The following is a 13,341-nucleotide window of genomic DNA, read 5'->3' as shown; positions in this document are numbered from 1 at the left end:
GTACTTTGCATCCATCTTTACTAATGAAAGACACTTCATAAGAAGAAGCTGTGCAATTGATGCTGAGAAAGAAACAATCATCTGTAATCACAAAATAATTATTTCATAATTACAGATGATTTTTTATTAGAAAAACTCCTGAGCATAAAGGCAAGTAAGGCTCCCCGAGTTGATGGCATATATCTGGTAGTTTTGAGGGAGGCCACCAGGGAGTATATTGAACCACTGGGGTTAATTATGAGGGCATATTTTTCTTAGGAGAGATTCCACTGGATTGGAGAAGTGGCAACATATTGCCAATATATAAAGGCAGTTCTAAGAGTGAAGTTGGGACTACAGACTGGTTAGTCTGACTTTAGTGGTAAGAAAAATCTTAGAGGAAATGATTAAGAAGGTAATTCAGGAACATTTAGATAGATATGGCATTCTGAAGTACACACAACCTAGTTTTGTTAAGGGAAAACCATGTTTAGTAAGCTATTCTTTCACACAGTTACTCATGAGCTGGAGGGAACAACTTCAACATATTTATTTGGATTTTAGCAAATGTACAGTCCCTCATGCGAGGTTACTGTATAAGCTTGAACAAGTTGGAATTACTGGTATGATTCTAGGCAGCAGGGAAAAAGGCAAGGTTGTGATTAGAGGTCTGCACGGACTCAGGCCTGGCAACATGAACAATGTTCAAGCTCGGGTCGGGTACAAATAATCGTAATGAATTGTTATTTCAAACAATTGTTGTTGAGTCGGTGTGGTGTGATATAAGCACTGGGAAAGGGAAAATGGGAGTAGGTGTGAGTTATAGGCCCAATGAGTCTGATGAGTATAATGAGCAATTGTGCAGAGAAATGGAGTAGGCCAGCAAATCCAAAGGTCTTATAATGGGGGATTTTAACTTTCCAGATATTGACTGGAACTTGTGGATTGGTCACTCACACACTAGCAAGACTTTTGTGGATTTATTTGATGACTTTTTCTACAGCAACATGTTTGAGAGGCAACCAGAGGAAGTAATATTCTTGATTTGATTATTAGCAGTGATTATTCATGCATTAAGAATTTGCAGATAAAGGAACCACTGGGTGACAATGATCACAGTGTACTCATGAGGGATTTATTTAAGATGTAACTACCATCAAGGCTAAAGGGAAGGGCTTTTGCTTTTGTAAAAGTGACTGCAGCAGTCTCAGACAGTTAATTCTATACAGCGGGATCAAATGATGATGTTGCCAAAGGTGAATTCTAAATAGGAAGCCTTCAGGAACTTAACTTTGGAGGCTACTAGGCTTTTCATACCAACTAAGAAATACTGTTCAGGGTTTAGGCCTAAATGGATGTCAGATGAATTAACGAGGCTCGTGGCATAGAAGAAAACTGCATGGGATGCATATAAATTTCCAGGTGAAACAGAAGCCAATGGCAGATATAAGCTAGTCTGTAATCAAGTCACAAAGGAGGTTTGGCAGGAGAAGGCAGATTACGAGAAATCTTTGGCAAAGGATGCAAAGAAAAACAGCAAAGAGTTCTTTACTTATGCAAATTCTAGAAGGAAAGGGATGTATCAGACTGGTCCACTTACCATAAATGGTTTGACTATTGATGATCACGCTTAGCTGATAAACTGAATGAATATTTTGCATCTACATTCACACACGAGGAGTTATACAAGGAGAGGAATTATTCAGAAGCTTATCAAACTAACAGGGAGCTAAGTGATTTTGTAATAACCAAGAGAAAAGTGAAGGAGAAATTGTTGAAGTTAAACATAAGAAAGGCACCTGGGGTGGATGGGATCTAACAAGTTATATTAAAGGAGGCCGCAAAGGAAGTCAGCAAACCCTTAGCCATAATTATGAGAGCTTCCGGGGAGGTCCCCATGGACTGCAGTGCAAATTTATCTCCAATTCATAAAGGGGGTTCAAAGGGTGACACAAGTAATTATAGACCTATTAGTTTAACTTGTGTTCTGTGGAAAATAATGGAGTCACTGGTTAAGGACACATAGCAGGATCATTTAGACAAGACTGCAGTAGTAGTTAAGACATAGCATGGGTTATTAAAAGGAGGTCTTCTCTGACCAATTTGATTGGATACTACAATGTGGTCACAGAGGAACTGGATGCAAAAAATAATTTTGATATCACATACTTGGATTTCAGGAAAAATTTTGATACTGTTGCACATGGAAGACTGCTGTACAAAATGGAGCAGTATGGCATTAAGGGTAAGTTGCTACAATGGAGAAAGTGATGGTTCAGTGGGAGACGACAGAGGGTGGTAATCAATGGACACTGCTCTTCGTGGAAAATGTTATTAGTGGAGTTCCCAGGGTTTGGTGCTGGGCCCATTGTTGTTTTGTGTATTCTTCAATGACGTTAATGAGGGTATATCAGGCTTAATATCCAAGTTTGCAGGGTTGTTAATGACAGTATGGTACTGCAACTGGATCTAGATAAGTTGGGTAAATGGGTTGAGAAGTGGCAACTGAAGTTAACATTGACAAATGCAAAGTCTTGCATATGAGTAGCAGTAACCCAAGAGAAATGTACCAAATGTATGGTATTACTGTGTGGTAATTGTGCAGTCAGATCTGAAGTTTGCTGAGCAGTGTAGACGGGTGGCCAGAGCAGGTCATGGAGTCTTGCCAATGATATATAAGAATTTTGCTAGCAGGGAAAGGAGATGATTATCCCATTGTAGAAGGCAATGGTCAGGCTACGCCTTGAATACTGTGTACAGGTCTGGAGTCCTCATTTTAGGAAGGACATAGAGTTTCTAGAATGAGTACAAAGAAGGGCAACAAGACTGGCAAGGGGAACAAAGGGGCACTTACCAAGATAAGCTTAAGTTCTGAAAACTGCAGTGCCTGGAGACTAGGCACATGCGAGGTGATCTGATAGAGGTGTATAAGGCCTTGAATGGGTTAAGCAAGCTCAATGCTGATGGGATTCTTCCTCTTGTTCAGATTAAAAATCTGAGGGAGCATAGATTCAAACTGAGGAAAGACAATTACAGATTAGTTATGCAGAAATTTGCTTTAGCCAACGGGTAGTTGATTGGTAGAACAGACTTCCATCTTTTGTTGTGGAAGTTGATAGGCTAAATAAATTTAAAGCTGAGCTGGACAAGCATTTGGTGTGAATAGATGCGTGAAACAGTTTTTTTATATTATTTTTGCTAATGCTGCATAAGCTTGCTTTATTGGATCGTATTAGAAAAAATGTGTATTTTTGTATTTTGACATTTTTAATAGACCAGAAAGGCACACTTTGCAAACATCTCCAATATACACTAAAATTTGTACTCTTTTGTGGAAATCTTAAGGGTAAAGGCTGAGTAGCTTTACCCTTAAGCAGGTATTGAGTTGTAATTTATGTTACATCAAGAGTATGATATGAGCCTTCATCATGAATGTTGATGAAATCAAAGCAAAACTGAAAAGTGGACAATATAGTTTAGTAGAAAGAAAGCTTGCTAAAAGTGATGTATGGAAAAAATTGTTACTGTTTGTTCAGTATATAAAATGTCAATCAATTTTGTTATTCTGCGAAAAAAACGGGAAGTTCCCATTTAAATCACCATTCTCACAAATTTCCAGTCAGTGTTGGCCAAAGTTCTATCGAGAAACAATTGCATCCACAACTGTCATCTTCACATATATCTCAAAAAATAAAAGAATAGGTAACTAAATTGTGTGTTTTATTGTGTTGCAAGGATGTTGGACCTTTTGACACTGCAAGTGGTACGCGTTTCATAAAATATTCTCAGACTTTAATAAAAATAGGAGCTCTCCATGGAAATTTAAATGTTAAGGATTCATTGCCACATCCAGTACTATTTCTTGCAATATGCACAAGGAAGCGGAAAAGTTACGAACAGCACTTATTCCCATCATTCAGCGGTTAATTAATTCACGACAATGTAGTGCATATATGGACAGATGAATATAAACGTTTATCGTACATGACATTGACATTGCACTATATCAAAGAAAATTGTAAGCTTTGTTCTAAGGTATTATTTACATGTGAATTTCCTAACAATAAAAAAACTGCTAATAAATCAGAAATTAATTGAATCACAGACTTGTAAAATTAGGAATAAAGCCAGATGTTCTCTCTAAATTAACTTTCGTCACTGATATTGCGACTGCTCTTCCAACAGTCTGTCACACCGAAATGTAGATGTCACATAATAAACACGATACTACGAATTACTTTGAAAGAAAATTACCCGAAAGAAACTCTACTGCTCATTAAATTACTTACAGATGAAGTTAAATACGTGACAGCAGTCTGGTTTCATTCATCACCTGAAAACCACCATTCGTCAAGAGTGCAATACTCACTGGAATTGAACTGAGAGGTATGAATCTTTTGATGTCAACTATGACAACATTACAAATATTGTCATCGAACATTGGGAAGAAGAGAGAATGGTTCATATCCAACAAGACAACCTTAAAATGCTGATCAGTTTCCTGAAATTATTTAATGAAGCTTCAATGCATTTGAAGGTCATGCATATCCAACTTTGCAGCTTGTTTTGCCAAAAAGATTAGCCTGTTAAATCCTGACAATTTCAGTTTCTGACCCTAATGATCTGATTGAACTAAAAATAAAGCTCATCAACGTTTAAATGAAAAATTTACCGTACATAAATTACATAGAATTATGTCGCTCCTATGGCCAAATTTCTGCCAATTAAAGATGTCAAATCAAGAAAAATGAGAAACAATAGAGGATGTACAAGATTTGATAGAAGGATATAAATGTGACGAACGCTCAATATCCTCAATTATAAAAATGCTAAAAAGAACACCAGTACATTTAGGTGAGTGTAGCAACAATTACTAGGAACCTGTTACAAAGAAAGTGAAAATACTAGACTTTAGTATGTTCCAAGACACTGGTGAAGCGATGATAAGTGAAGATGACAAAGCTGATAAATATATGCATGTTGATGTAATGGGCCATGTTTAACCCAACGACCTATTGGAGTGGTGGAAAAATCATGAAGTTGAATTCAGATATTTGTCCAAAGTGGCTAGGTATGTACTTAGTGTTCATGCCTGGTGCCGCAAAAGCCTGTGGCTTCCTTGCACTATATGGTGAATGCTATTATTATTTAAATATACAATAATCATTTGATTAGTTCATAATTAACATTTTTCTATGGATCAAAGCTGAAAGATACTGGGTGTTTCAGACTTGGTTTCAGTTTTTAGCTGTAGTTTAGAAATACTGGCTTAGTGACACTATTGTATATACATACTGCTGTGAACTGCAGTGAAATATAAGTGTGGTTGGCTGGTTTTTGATTTTATTGGTGCAAAGGCGATTAAGGCTATGTTACAACTCAAAAACGGTAAATACATAAAATCGAGTAAAATACTGACTAAAAACAAATGCTGAATACCATACATATATATATATATATACACATCAGTAAATATTAAAAGTGTAAAAATTTAAAAATATCTGATACGTGGTCATTGTCTGATAAAATCTGACTGAGTGTATAAGGCTCAGTCAGATGGGTAAAAGCGGTAAAATGCATATCATTAAAATCTGGGCAATCTATTAATATATGTTTTACGGATAAAATGGTGTCACAGGACTCACACATAGAGGGTCATCAGCCCTGAGAAAATACGAATGTTAGATGACTGTCCTATGTGGGTCTGGGTAAGAACAATTTCCTCCTTTTGATTCCTGCACAGACTAGACTGCCATGGTTCATATAAGTGTGGAATACAAATGTTACTGAAATGTGCGAATTGCAGGATACTGTGAAGTGTGTGTGGGGGGGGGGGCAGAATCTTAGGAAAAATATTTCATCCTTGGAAATCCATCACAGAGACAGGAAAAAAAGAATGTTCACATTTTTAAGAAATAACGAGTTGATCTTATTTCTGTATAAGATATGTACAGCAAAAATTTAACAGTGATTTCACATTTGTGCTAAAAAGTTTTTCTATTAACATTTACAAATTTTTCTTTTGTATAACAACTTTCAGCACAGGCTAATCACTATTTATATATACACTCTTAGAATAACAAATCTTAATCTACACCTTAAACTTTAATACTCACTAGAAGGTTCGAACTACTTGGTTCATCCTAAGATCTAATAATTTCAGAGTATCATCCCGTACGCAGCTCAACAGAGAAAAACCATCTGCAATATATATAAATAAATATATTATTCTTTGAATATCTCAAAATGAAGAATGTTAGTGCTTTTTTAGTTTAATTTGTTTTCTATTTATTAGCAAATGATACAAGAAATATTGTTCAAGATTTAGGCCTAAATGGATGTCAGATGAACTAATTAGACGTGACAGTTTTGTTGTTGTTTGGTTTTTAGGAGAATTAGCAACTAAGGCCATATTGCTCCGGGATATGCGGTGGTCATTTCCTGACCTTTCCGCATCCTTCGTATTTGGTGGTGACGGGCTCGAACCCCGGTCTAATCAAGAAGCATGTGCTACGCACTGCTGCTCCTTCCCACCTGGCTACGGAGGTGCCAATATTCCCATCGCACCTAGCAATCTTAATCTTGTACGACTTACTGCATTCCAATGCCTGAGGTTGCTATAACATACTATATATTTATTCTGAGAAGAGCCAGTATTCTTTTCTTCATTTTCAAAGCAGCATGATGGTCTATGCCATACGGTCCACACTCTGACTCTGGCATGGCATGATAGTAAGTAGCATCTCTGACCCTTTGCTTCGGCTCCTTATTTTATTTTATTATATTTTACTTCTTGCATTTATTATTTTTTCCCACCTTTTCCTATCTATGACTCTGTTGGGTCAGTCATGAAATATAACGTTGGCATTCCATATATTTACCGCCACCCTTTACCTGGCTTCCATATACGCTCAATCAATAACTTGGTTTCTTTGTATCTACCACATGCTACGTATATTTCATGTTAGAAACAGAGGCCTTACTTCTTGCTGCATTTCTCTTGGTTTTGACAGCTGACCCTCGAAGATCTTAAAATCATCGAATTTGCAGCATTAAGTACCTTTATATATTATTTTTATTTTAATTTTACAGGTACCTTTGTATTATTCCATAGTTTCGACTTCTGGTTTCGTTAAACTACCTCCTCTCCCTTTACCATATTCCTTATCTACAGTCCTTTATGGTCATTGGGTTCTTTCTGCTATATATAGTAGTACCCCAGGTCTACAATCCTTCATAAATATCTATTCTAAGTGTATCTGTAGCCTCCTCTTGACTACCTCTGTTACTATTATATATATATATATATATATATATATATATATATATATATATATATATTTAAATAATGGCTTAAAAGTTTAACATAAAATAAGAAAATAAGAAAATAAATAAATAAATATTAAGCTATCATTAGAGGCAGCAAAATGCACTTCCTCCACATGAAGCCCAGATATATCCGATAACACAAAATAAAACAAAAAACATAAGCCAGTAGCATGGCAAAAAACGTAGAGCGAAAAATGAACATAAAAATAACGTAAAATAAAATAAACAAACAGGGAGGGGGAAGTGAAGGTAAGACAAACAGTAGCCGATAGTCCCCTATATAATTTAGCACTTTAATTCCAATTAATAAACCAATACAAAATTTAAAATAATGTCAATTATAATATAATTTTTTGAGCTGTAGCTTAATATTTATTTATTGATTTTCTTATTTTATGTTAAACTTTTAAGCCATTATTTAAATATAAATCAGTGGTGGTAGTGGGGTGATATGCTAAATAAGCAGTGCTTGTGCCGCCATCTATTTTCTTTCTTTTCTTTTATATAAGCTGGCTAAGCTTACATTATGTCAGTGGTGTGGCTCTGATCTGGAGTGCTGTCTGTTCTATAAATTATTTTTCGCTGCATAAGGACCACCGCCGTGCAAATCCTCCGCATTGGTGGATCGATTGGAGGAGGAATGGGTGGTTTGGTTCTTCGATCTTTTTGCCTTTGAGACGATTTGTATAGCGATTGAAATGCAGCGATTCCATGACCATTATTGGCCTCGTGGTCCTCTGTCGATATGGGGCATAATGGTCAGTCTATTTTGATATTTTTGTTTTTCTTTTAGTAGTTCTTAACCCCCCTTTTGGTGATATTTCACGTTATTCGGAACTGGTACCTTCTAGGGGGGTACCGCTAAATTATATTATAATTGGTATCATTTTAAATTTTATATTGGTTTATTGGACTATCGGCTACTGTTTATGTCTCATCTGTTTGTTTATTTTATGTTATTTTTATGTTTTTTTTTTTTTTAAATTAAAATAGCATAAGATAAAATTATATAAATAAACTATATTGTCAGAAAACTTTTCTACTCAAGATCTTATGATTAAGGTCTTTTGTAGGTGACTGGTCAGGATTGACCTAGGTAAAAGTGCTTTTGTTAGTTGGGACAGGGGAAGGGTTTATATTTGCAATAAGGCCTCTAAGGTTGGGATTATTCATACCACAAATTTAAACATACACACCAACCGTTTATAACTAATTTAATAATAAAATAAAATAAAATGATACAAAAGACTGTAAAATAATATTTACAAAAAACTAATTTCCAACAAAAATAAAATAAAATAAGTAAATAAGTTAAAATGCATTAAAATATAAATTTAAAATCAATAAAAACACTATTAAAGCTTTCGGAGGTGTCTACCTCCTTCCTCAGCAATAATGAATATTTAAGCGACACATCCTTAAGTACCAGGTTCACGGCACACGTGGATGACCAGGCACATACTCGGTATTCCTTTCACTTGTACCAGAACCGGAAGTGGTCTGGGGACGTGGAAAACTAAAATGTTTATCTCTGGCAAAAACCACCGCCTCAAAAAGGGGGTGAAGCCTAACTCCCCTGTCTCTGTTCATGCTATTGTTGCCAGAGGATCCAATCCACAGACTTTCCAGCCACTTGCGGTCCCAGAATCTATGCGCCCGGTCAAGGATGACAGCATTGTCGGGGGAGATCTGGTTTTGTTTTTCCCAACAGTGCTCGGCAATGGCAGATTTATTGAGCTCTGCGGTCCATATCGCTCTTGAATGTTCCCCCAGACGGTCCTTGAGGCGCCGTCCTGTCTCCCCCACGTAACATTCCCCACAATCCGGGCATGTGATCTCATATGCGACCCCACTACTAGAATCCCTAGTAATGGGGTCTTTGACCTGTGACACTACTGCGTGCAACCTCCGGCCCGGGAGCTGCACACAGTGTGTCTGAAAGTCGCGAAGCATCCTCGCAATGCGATCCGACAGGCCCGGATAGTAGGGAACATACACTGTGGTAAGCCGACCGGGCTAGCCAGGTGGGTAAAGTGCCTGCCTGGCAACCCAAAGGTCGCGGGTTTGATTCCCGCCTCGGGCTTGGATCAAAGTACTGCAAAAACCTTGGGAGGTGCACTATGGCCACAGAAGCCGATGCGCCAACAACTACCAAAAAAAAAAAAAAAAAAAAACCTGTGGTAAGCGGTACAGGCGGAACTACCCGAGTGGGTTCTTCCTCTCTATTGTATTTATCAATGACCCTCTGGGGGTAACTGCACCTCATAAGATCTGTCATTATTTGCCTAATTTCCTTCTCCCCCTCCTCAGAGGTGCTGCAATGTGCCCTCACCCTACCCCTCCCATAGATGGTACCCTCCCATTTCTGGACATTATGGTATATAGGGAAGGCCCCAGACTTAGAACTAAGGTTTATAGGAAACCAATGTGTAGGGGCCAGTACATACATTATAGGACGGCACAGACTGCCCACATAAAAATAGTGTGGCCAGAGCACTTTTGGGTAGGGTGAGGACACATTGCAGCACCTCTGAGGAGGGGGAGAAGGTAATTAGGCAAATAATGACGGATCTTATGAGGTGTGGTTACCCCCAGAGGGTCACTGATAAATACAATAGAGAGGAAGAACCCAATCGGGTAGTTCCGCCTGTACCGCTTACCACAGTGTATGTTCCCTACTATCTGGGCCTGTCGGATTGCATTGCGAGGATGCTTCGCGACTTTCAGACACGCTGTGTGCAGCTCCCGGGCCAGAGGTTGCACACAGTAGTGTCACAGGTCAAAGACCCCATTACTAGGGATTCTAGTAGTGGGGTCGCATATGAGATCACATGCCCAGATTGTGGGGAATGTTACGTGGGGGAGACAGGACGGCGCCTCAAGGACCGTCTGGGGGAACATTCAAGAGCGATACGGACCGCAGAGCTCAATAAATCCGCCATTGCCGAGCACTATTGGGAAAAACAACACCAGATCTACCCCGACAATGCTGTCATCCTTGACCGGGCGCATAGATTCTGGGACCGCAAGTGGCTGGAAAGTCTGTGGATTGGATCCTCTGGCAACAATAGCATGAACAGAGACAGGGGAGTTAGGCTTCACCCCCTTTTTGAGGCGGTGGTTTTTGCCAGAGATAAACGTTTTAGTTTTCCACGTCCCCAGACCACTTCCGGTTCTGGTACAAGTGAAAGGAATACCAAGTATGCACCTAGTCATCCACGTGTGCCGTGAACCTGGTACTTAAGGATGTGTCGCTTAAATATTTATTATTGCTGAGGAAGGAGGTAGACACCTCCGAAAGCTTTAATAGTGTTTTTATTGATTTTAAATTTATATTTTAATGCATTTTAACTTATTTACTTATTTTATTTTTGTTGTAAATTAGTTTTTTGTAAATAATCATATTTTTTGTAAATATTATTTTACAGTCTTTTGTATCATTTTATTTTATTTTATTATTAAATTAGTTATAAACGGTTGGTGTATATGTTCAAATTTGTGGTAGGGGAAGGGTTGTTTGGTTGGTTAGTTGGTTTCAGTTGAGAAGATTAGGCTTATTTTTAATTTGGGTTTGGACTCTATCCTTAAAGATGTGTAAGGGGTTGGTTTTGATCTGAATTCCTTTATTGCAGTTAATGTTATCCATGGCTCTCATTAAAAGGTTTTCTTTGTAGAGTCTACAATCATGTTATCTGTCTGTAGCCAGTATTGATGTTTCTGGAAATGCCCAAAAGCCAAAATAACACAGTCAACCTATGCACCATGCTGCTAAGTACAGTGAGTACATTAAATAGCACTTTAGGTTTCTATAATTGTAATTTTTTTTAACTAAAGAAGAGAGAACTAAAATTATATAGTTGAGATGACCAGACACTTCTGAAACAGATTGTAAATTGAGGCCATAAAGAATAATCAACATAATATACAAGGAATATATGAGAGGTGTTTGAAAAGTTCTTTGCCTGGGTGTCAAAAATTTCTGTACTTAATGTATAACACTTCAAATAGTAACCAACAAAGTTACATGCAGTTTCACTAAAGTTGGTTTTTTTCTTAAAATTCCGGAAGTCAACACAAAGTTGTTTGTGTGAATGAGGAAAGGTGGAAAAAATCAGTCAATGCACAGTCATCCATTATTTGGGTAAAAATGGGACTAATGCCAAGACAAGTCATGAGGATATGGTTACAACGGCGGGGAAGGAAGCCCATTCCTATTCCATGTCTAAGAAATTGGTAGCAAAATTTAAGCAAGAGAGGGAGAGCCTCTCTTCCTTAAATTTTTTAAAATAGAATGACCCATGTGGTGGAAGACCTGCAACATTGCCAGCATCTTAAGCATCTCATCTGAATGCATGTACTACATAATAACAGAGGTTGTCACTATGAAAAAGGTGTCACCACAATGGGTCCCAAAGCTGTTGCCAGCAGATAAAAAAAGGCACAAGAATTGTCAAATCAAGTGAACATTTGCATCATTTTCAAGCAGATCTAGCAAATTTCCTTGCAAGGTTTGTGACCATGGATGAGACATAAAAGAAAGCCAAGTTGATTCCTTCTGCTGACAAGGCGATGGCATCAGATCTTTGGGATGCAGATGAAGCATTACTACTGGCAGACATTGTGAGGTGTTTGTATGAAAACATCAGAAAAACTCAGCAAAGGAGCCCTGTTCTGGTAAGGCCATGCATCCACTCATAGGTCTGTCATTGCCATGGTTGAACTGCATTGAGTACAGCCTTGAATTCTTGGACCACCCCCCAACATTCACTAGGTCTAGCACCATTGGATTTTCACCTATTTTCTAATTTGTAAAAATACCTGGACGTCATCCATTTTCCCAAAAAAACAGTGACATCACTGCTGCAGTGGATGCATTCCTAGGAGTCCCAAGAGAAAATTTTGTTTGCAGCACTGGTGGCTAAAGTGTATTCCCTGCAAAGGGATTGATGTTGAAAAATAACATGCTGCCGGACTTTCATTATCAGCCATATGGAGTAAGGAAGCCTTTGCTGCACCATGCAAAAAAAAAAAATAATAAATATATATATATATTCTAAGGAGAGAGAGAGAGAGAGAGAAGAAAATTACCAAGAAAGAGAAGAATGATGATATTCAGCTTAGGACCCTGGGTGTGTCAAGCCCATAACTTACTAGATGTGAGTCCCTGGGGTTGACTTCTCAAATAAACCCTTGATACTCTGGCCAAAGACTTTTCAAATGCCCCTTATAGTCAAAGTTTACCCAGAATTAATGTCAGCTCAAGAAGATAAAGGCTCAATAATCTTGTATCCCAAATCTGATTCTTATAATTAAATTACGTATTTAATGTTATTTTATGGGAAAGATTCTCAGAACAGATTTAAGGAGAAGAAAAAAACAGAGGAAAATGGATAAAAATGCTAAATCGACTCACTTTTACATCTTAAGAGAAAGTGATGTAAAGCTTGTAGATTGATTATAATTATAAACTAGTTTCTAATCTTTCTTAAAACATGTGAAAGAGATAGAAATTAAAATGCCTGTGGAAATTAACTAAGATAATTCAAATAACTATAACTGGTTCTGAACTGGGACACACGGTATCTGCAAAGTTGTAAATATCTTATACATGGGTACATAAAAATCAAATGATATTTTATATTCTTTTCTTTTCTACTAAGAGTTATACAACTTCTGAGGATTATATATATATGGTGGATCTCGGGAGGCAGAGCAGGAGTTCTTGGAGGGACTCTGGATCTGTTGTCACATTGCTATTTCGGCTTATAACTCACAAGCCAACCCTAGATTGTTGTCACAATCTAGGGTTGGCTGGTGAGTTATAAGCCGAAAAGATGGTTATCCAGATGTGATCACCAAAGTAAAGGAAGACATTATCAGAGCATCCAAAAGCCACACAATGCATCATCATCTGTACATGACAGTTATTAGCAAGAAAACTGCCAGAATAGTCAGAGATCCTGAGTTAAACACATGCTTCACTGGATCCCCCCCCGTCTCTTTCTCTCTCTAAAGAACTGTTTGTTTGTTATT

At 37.7% G+C, this 13,341-nt stretch overlaps 1 protein-coding gene across 1 annotated transcript in view; it reads right to left on the bottom strand.

The window, feature by feature from the left end:
* Positions 1–13,341, bottom strand: part of Atg16 (Autophagy-related 16) — a 274,434-nt gene that overhangs the window by 30,074 nt on the left and 231,019 nt on the right. Inside the window, exon 14 of the mRNA XM_090386604.1 lies at positions 6,096–6,180. Coding sequence (XP_090242730.1) covers positions 6,096–6,180 — 85 coding nt within the window. The remainder of the gene's footprint in view (positions 1–6,095; positions 6,181–13,341) is intronic.

This window comes from Mastigoproctus giganteus, chromosome 1, assembly GCF_048544385.1.
Source record: "Mastigoproctus giganteus isolate SK-2022 chromosome 1, ASM4854438v1, whole genome shotgun sequence".
Taxonomy (NCBI): domain Eukaryota; kingdom Metazoa; phylum Arthropoda; class Arachnida; order Uropygi; family Thelyphonidae; genus Mastigoproctus; species Mastigoproctus giganteus.
The sequence above is the reverse complement of the archived record's forward strand: the minus strand, read 5'-3'. Positions and strand labels throughout refer to the sequence as shown.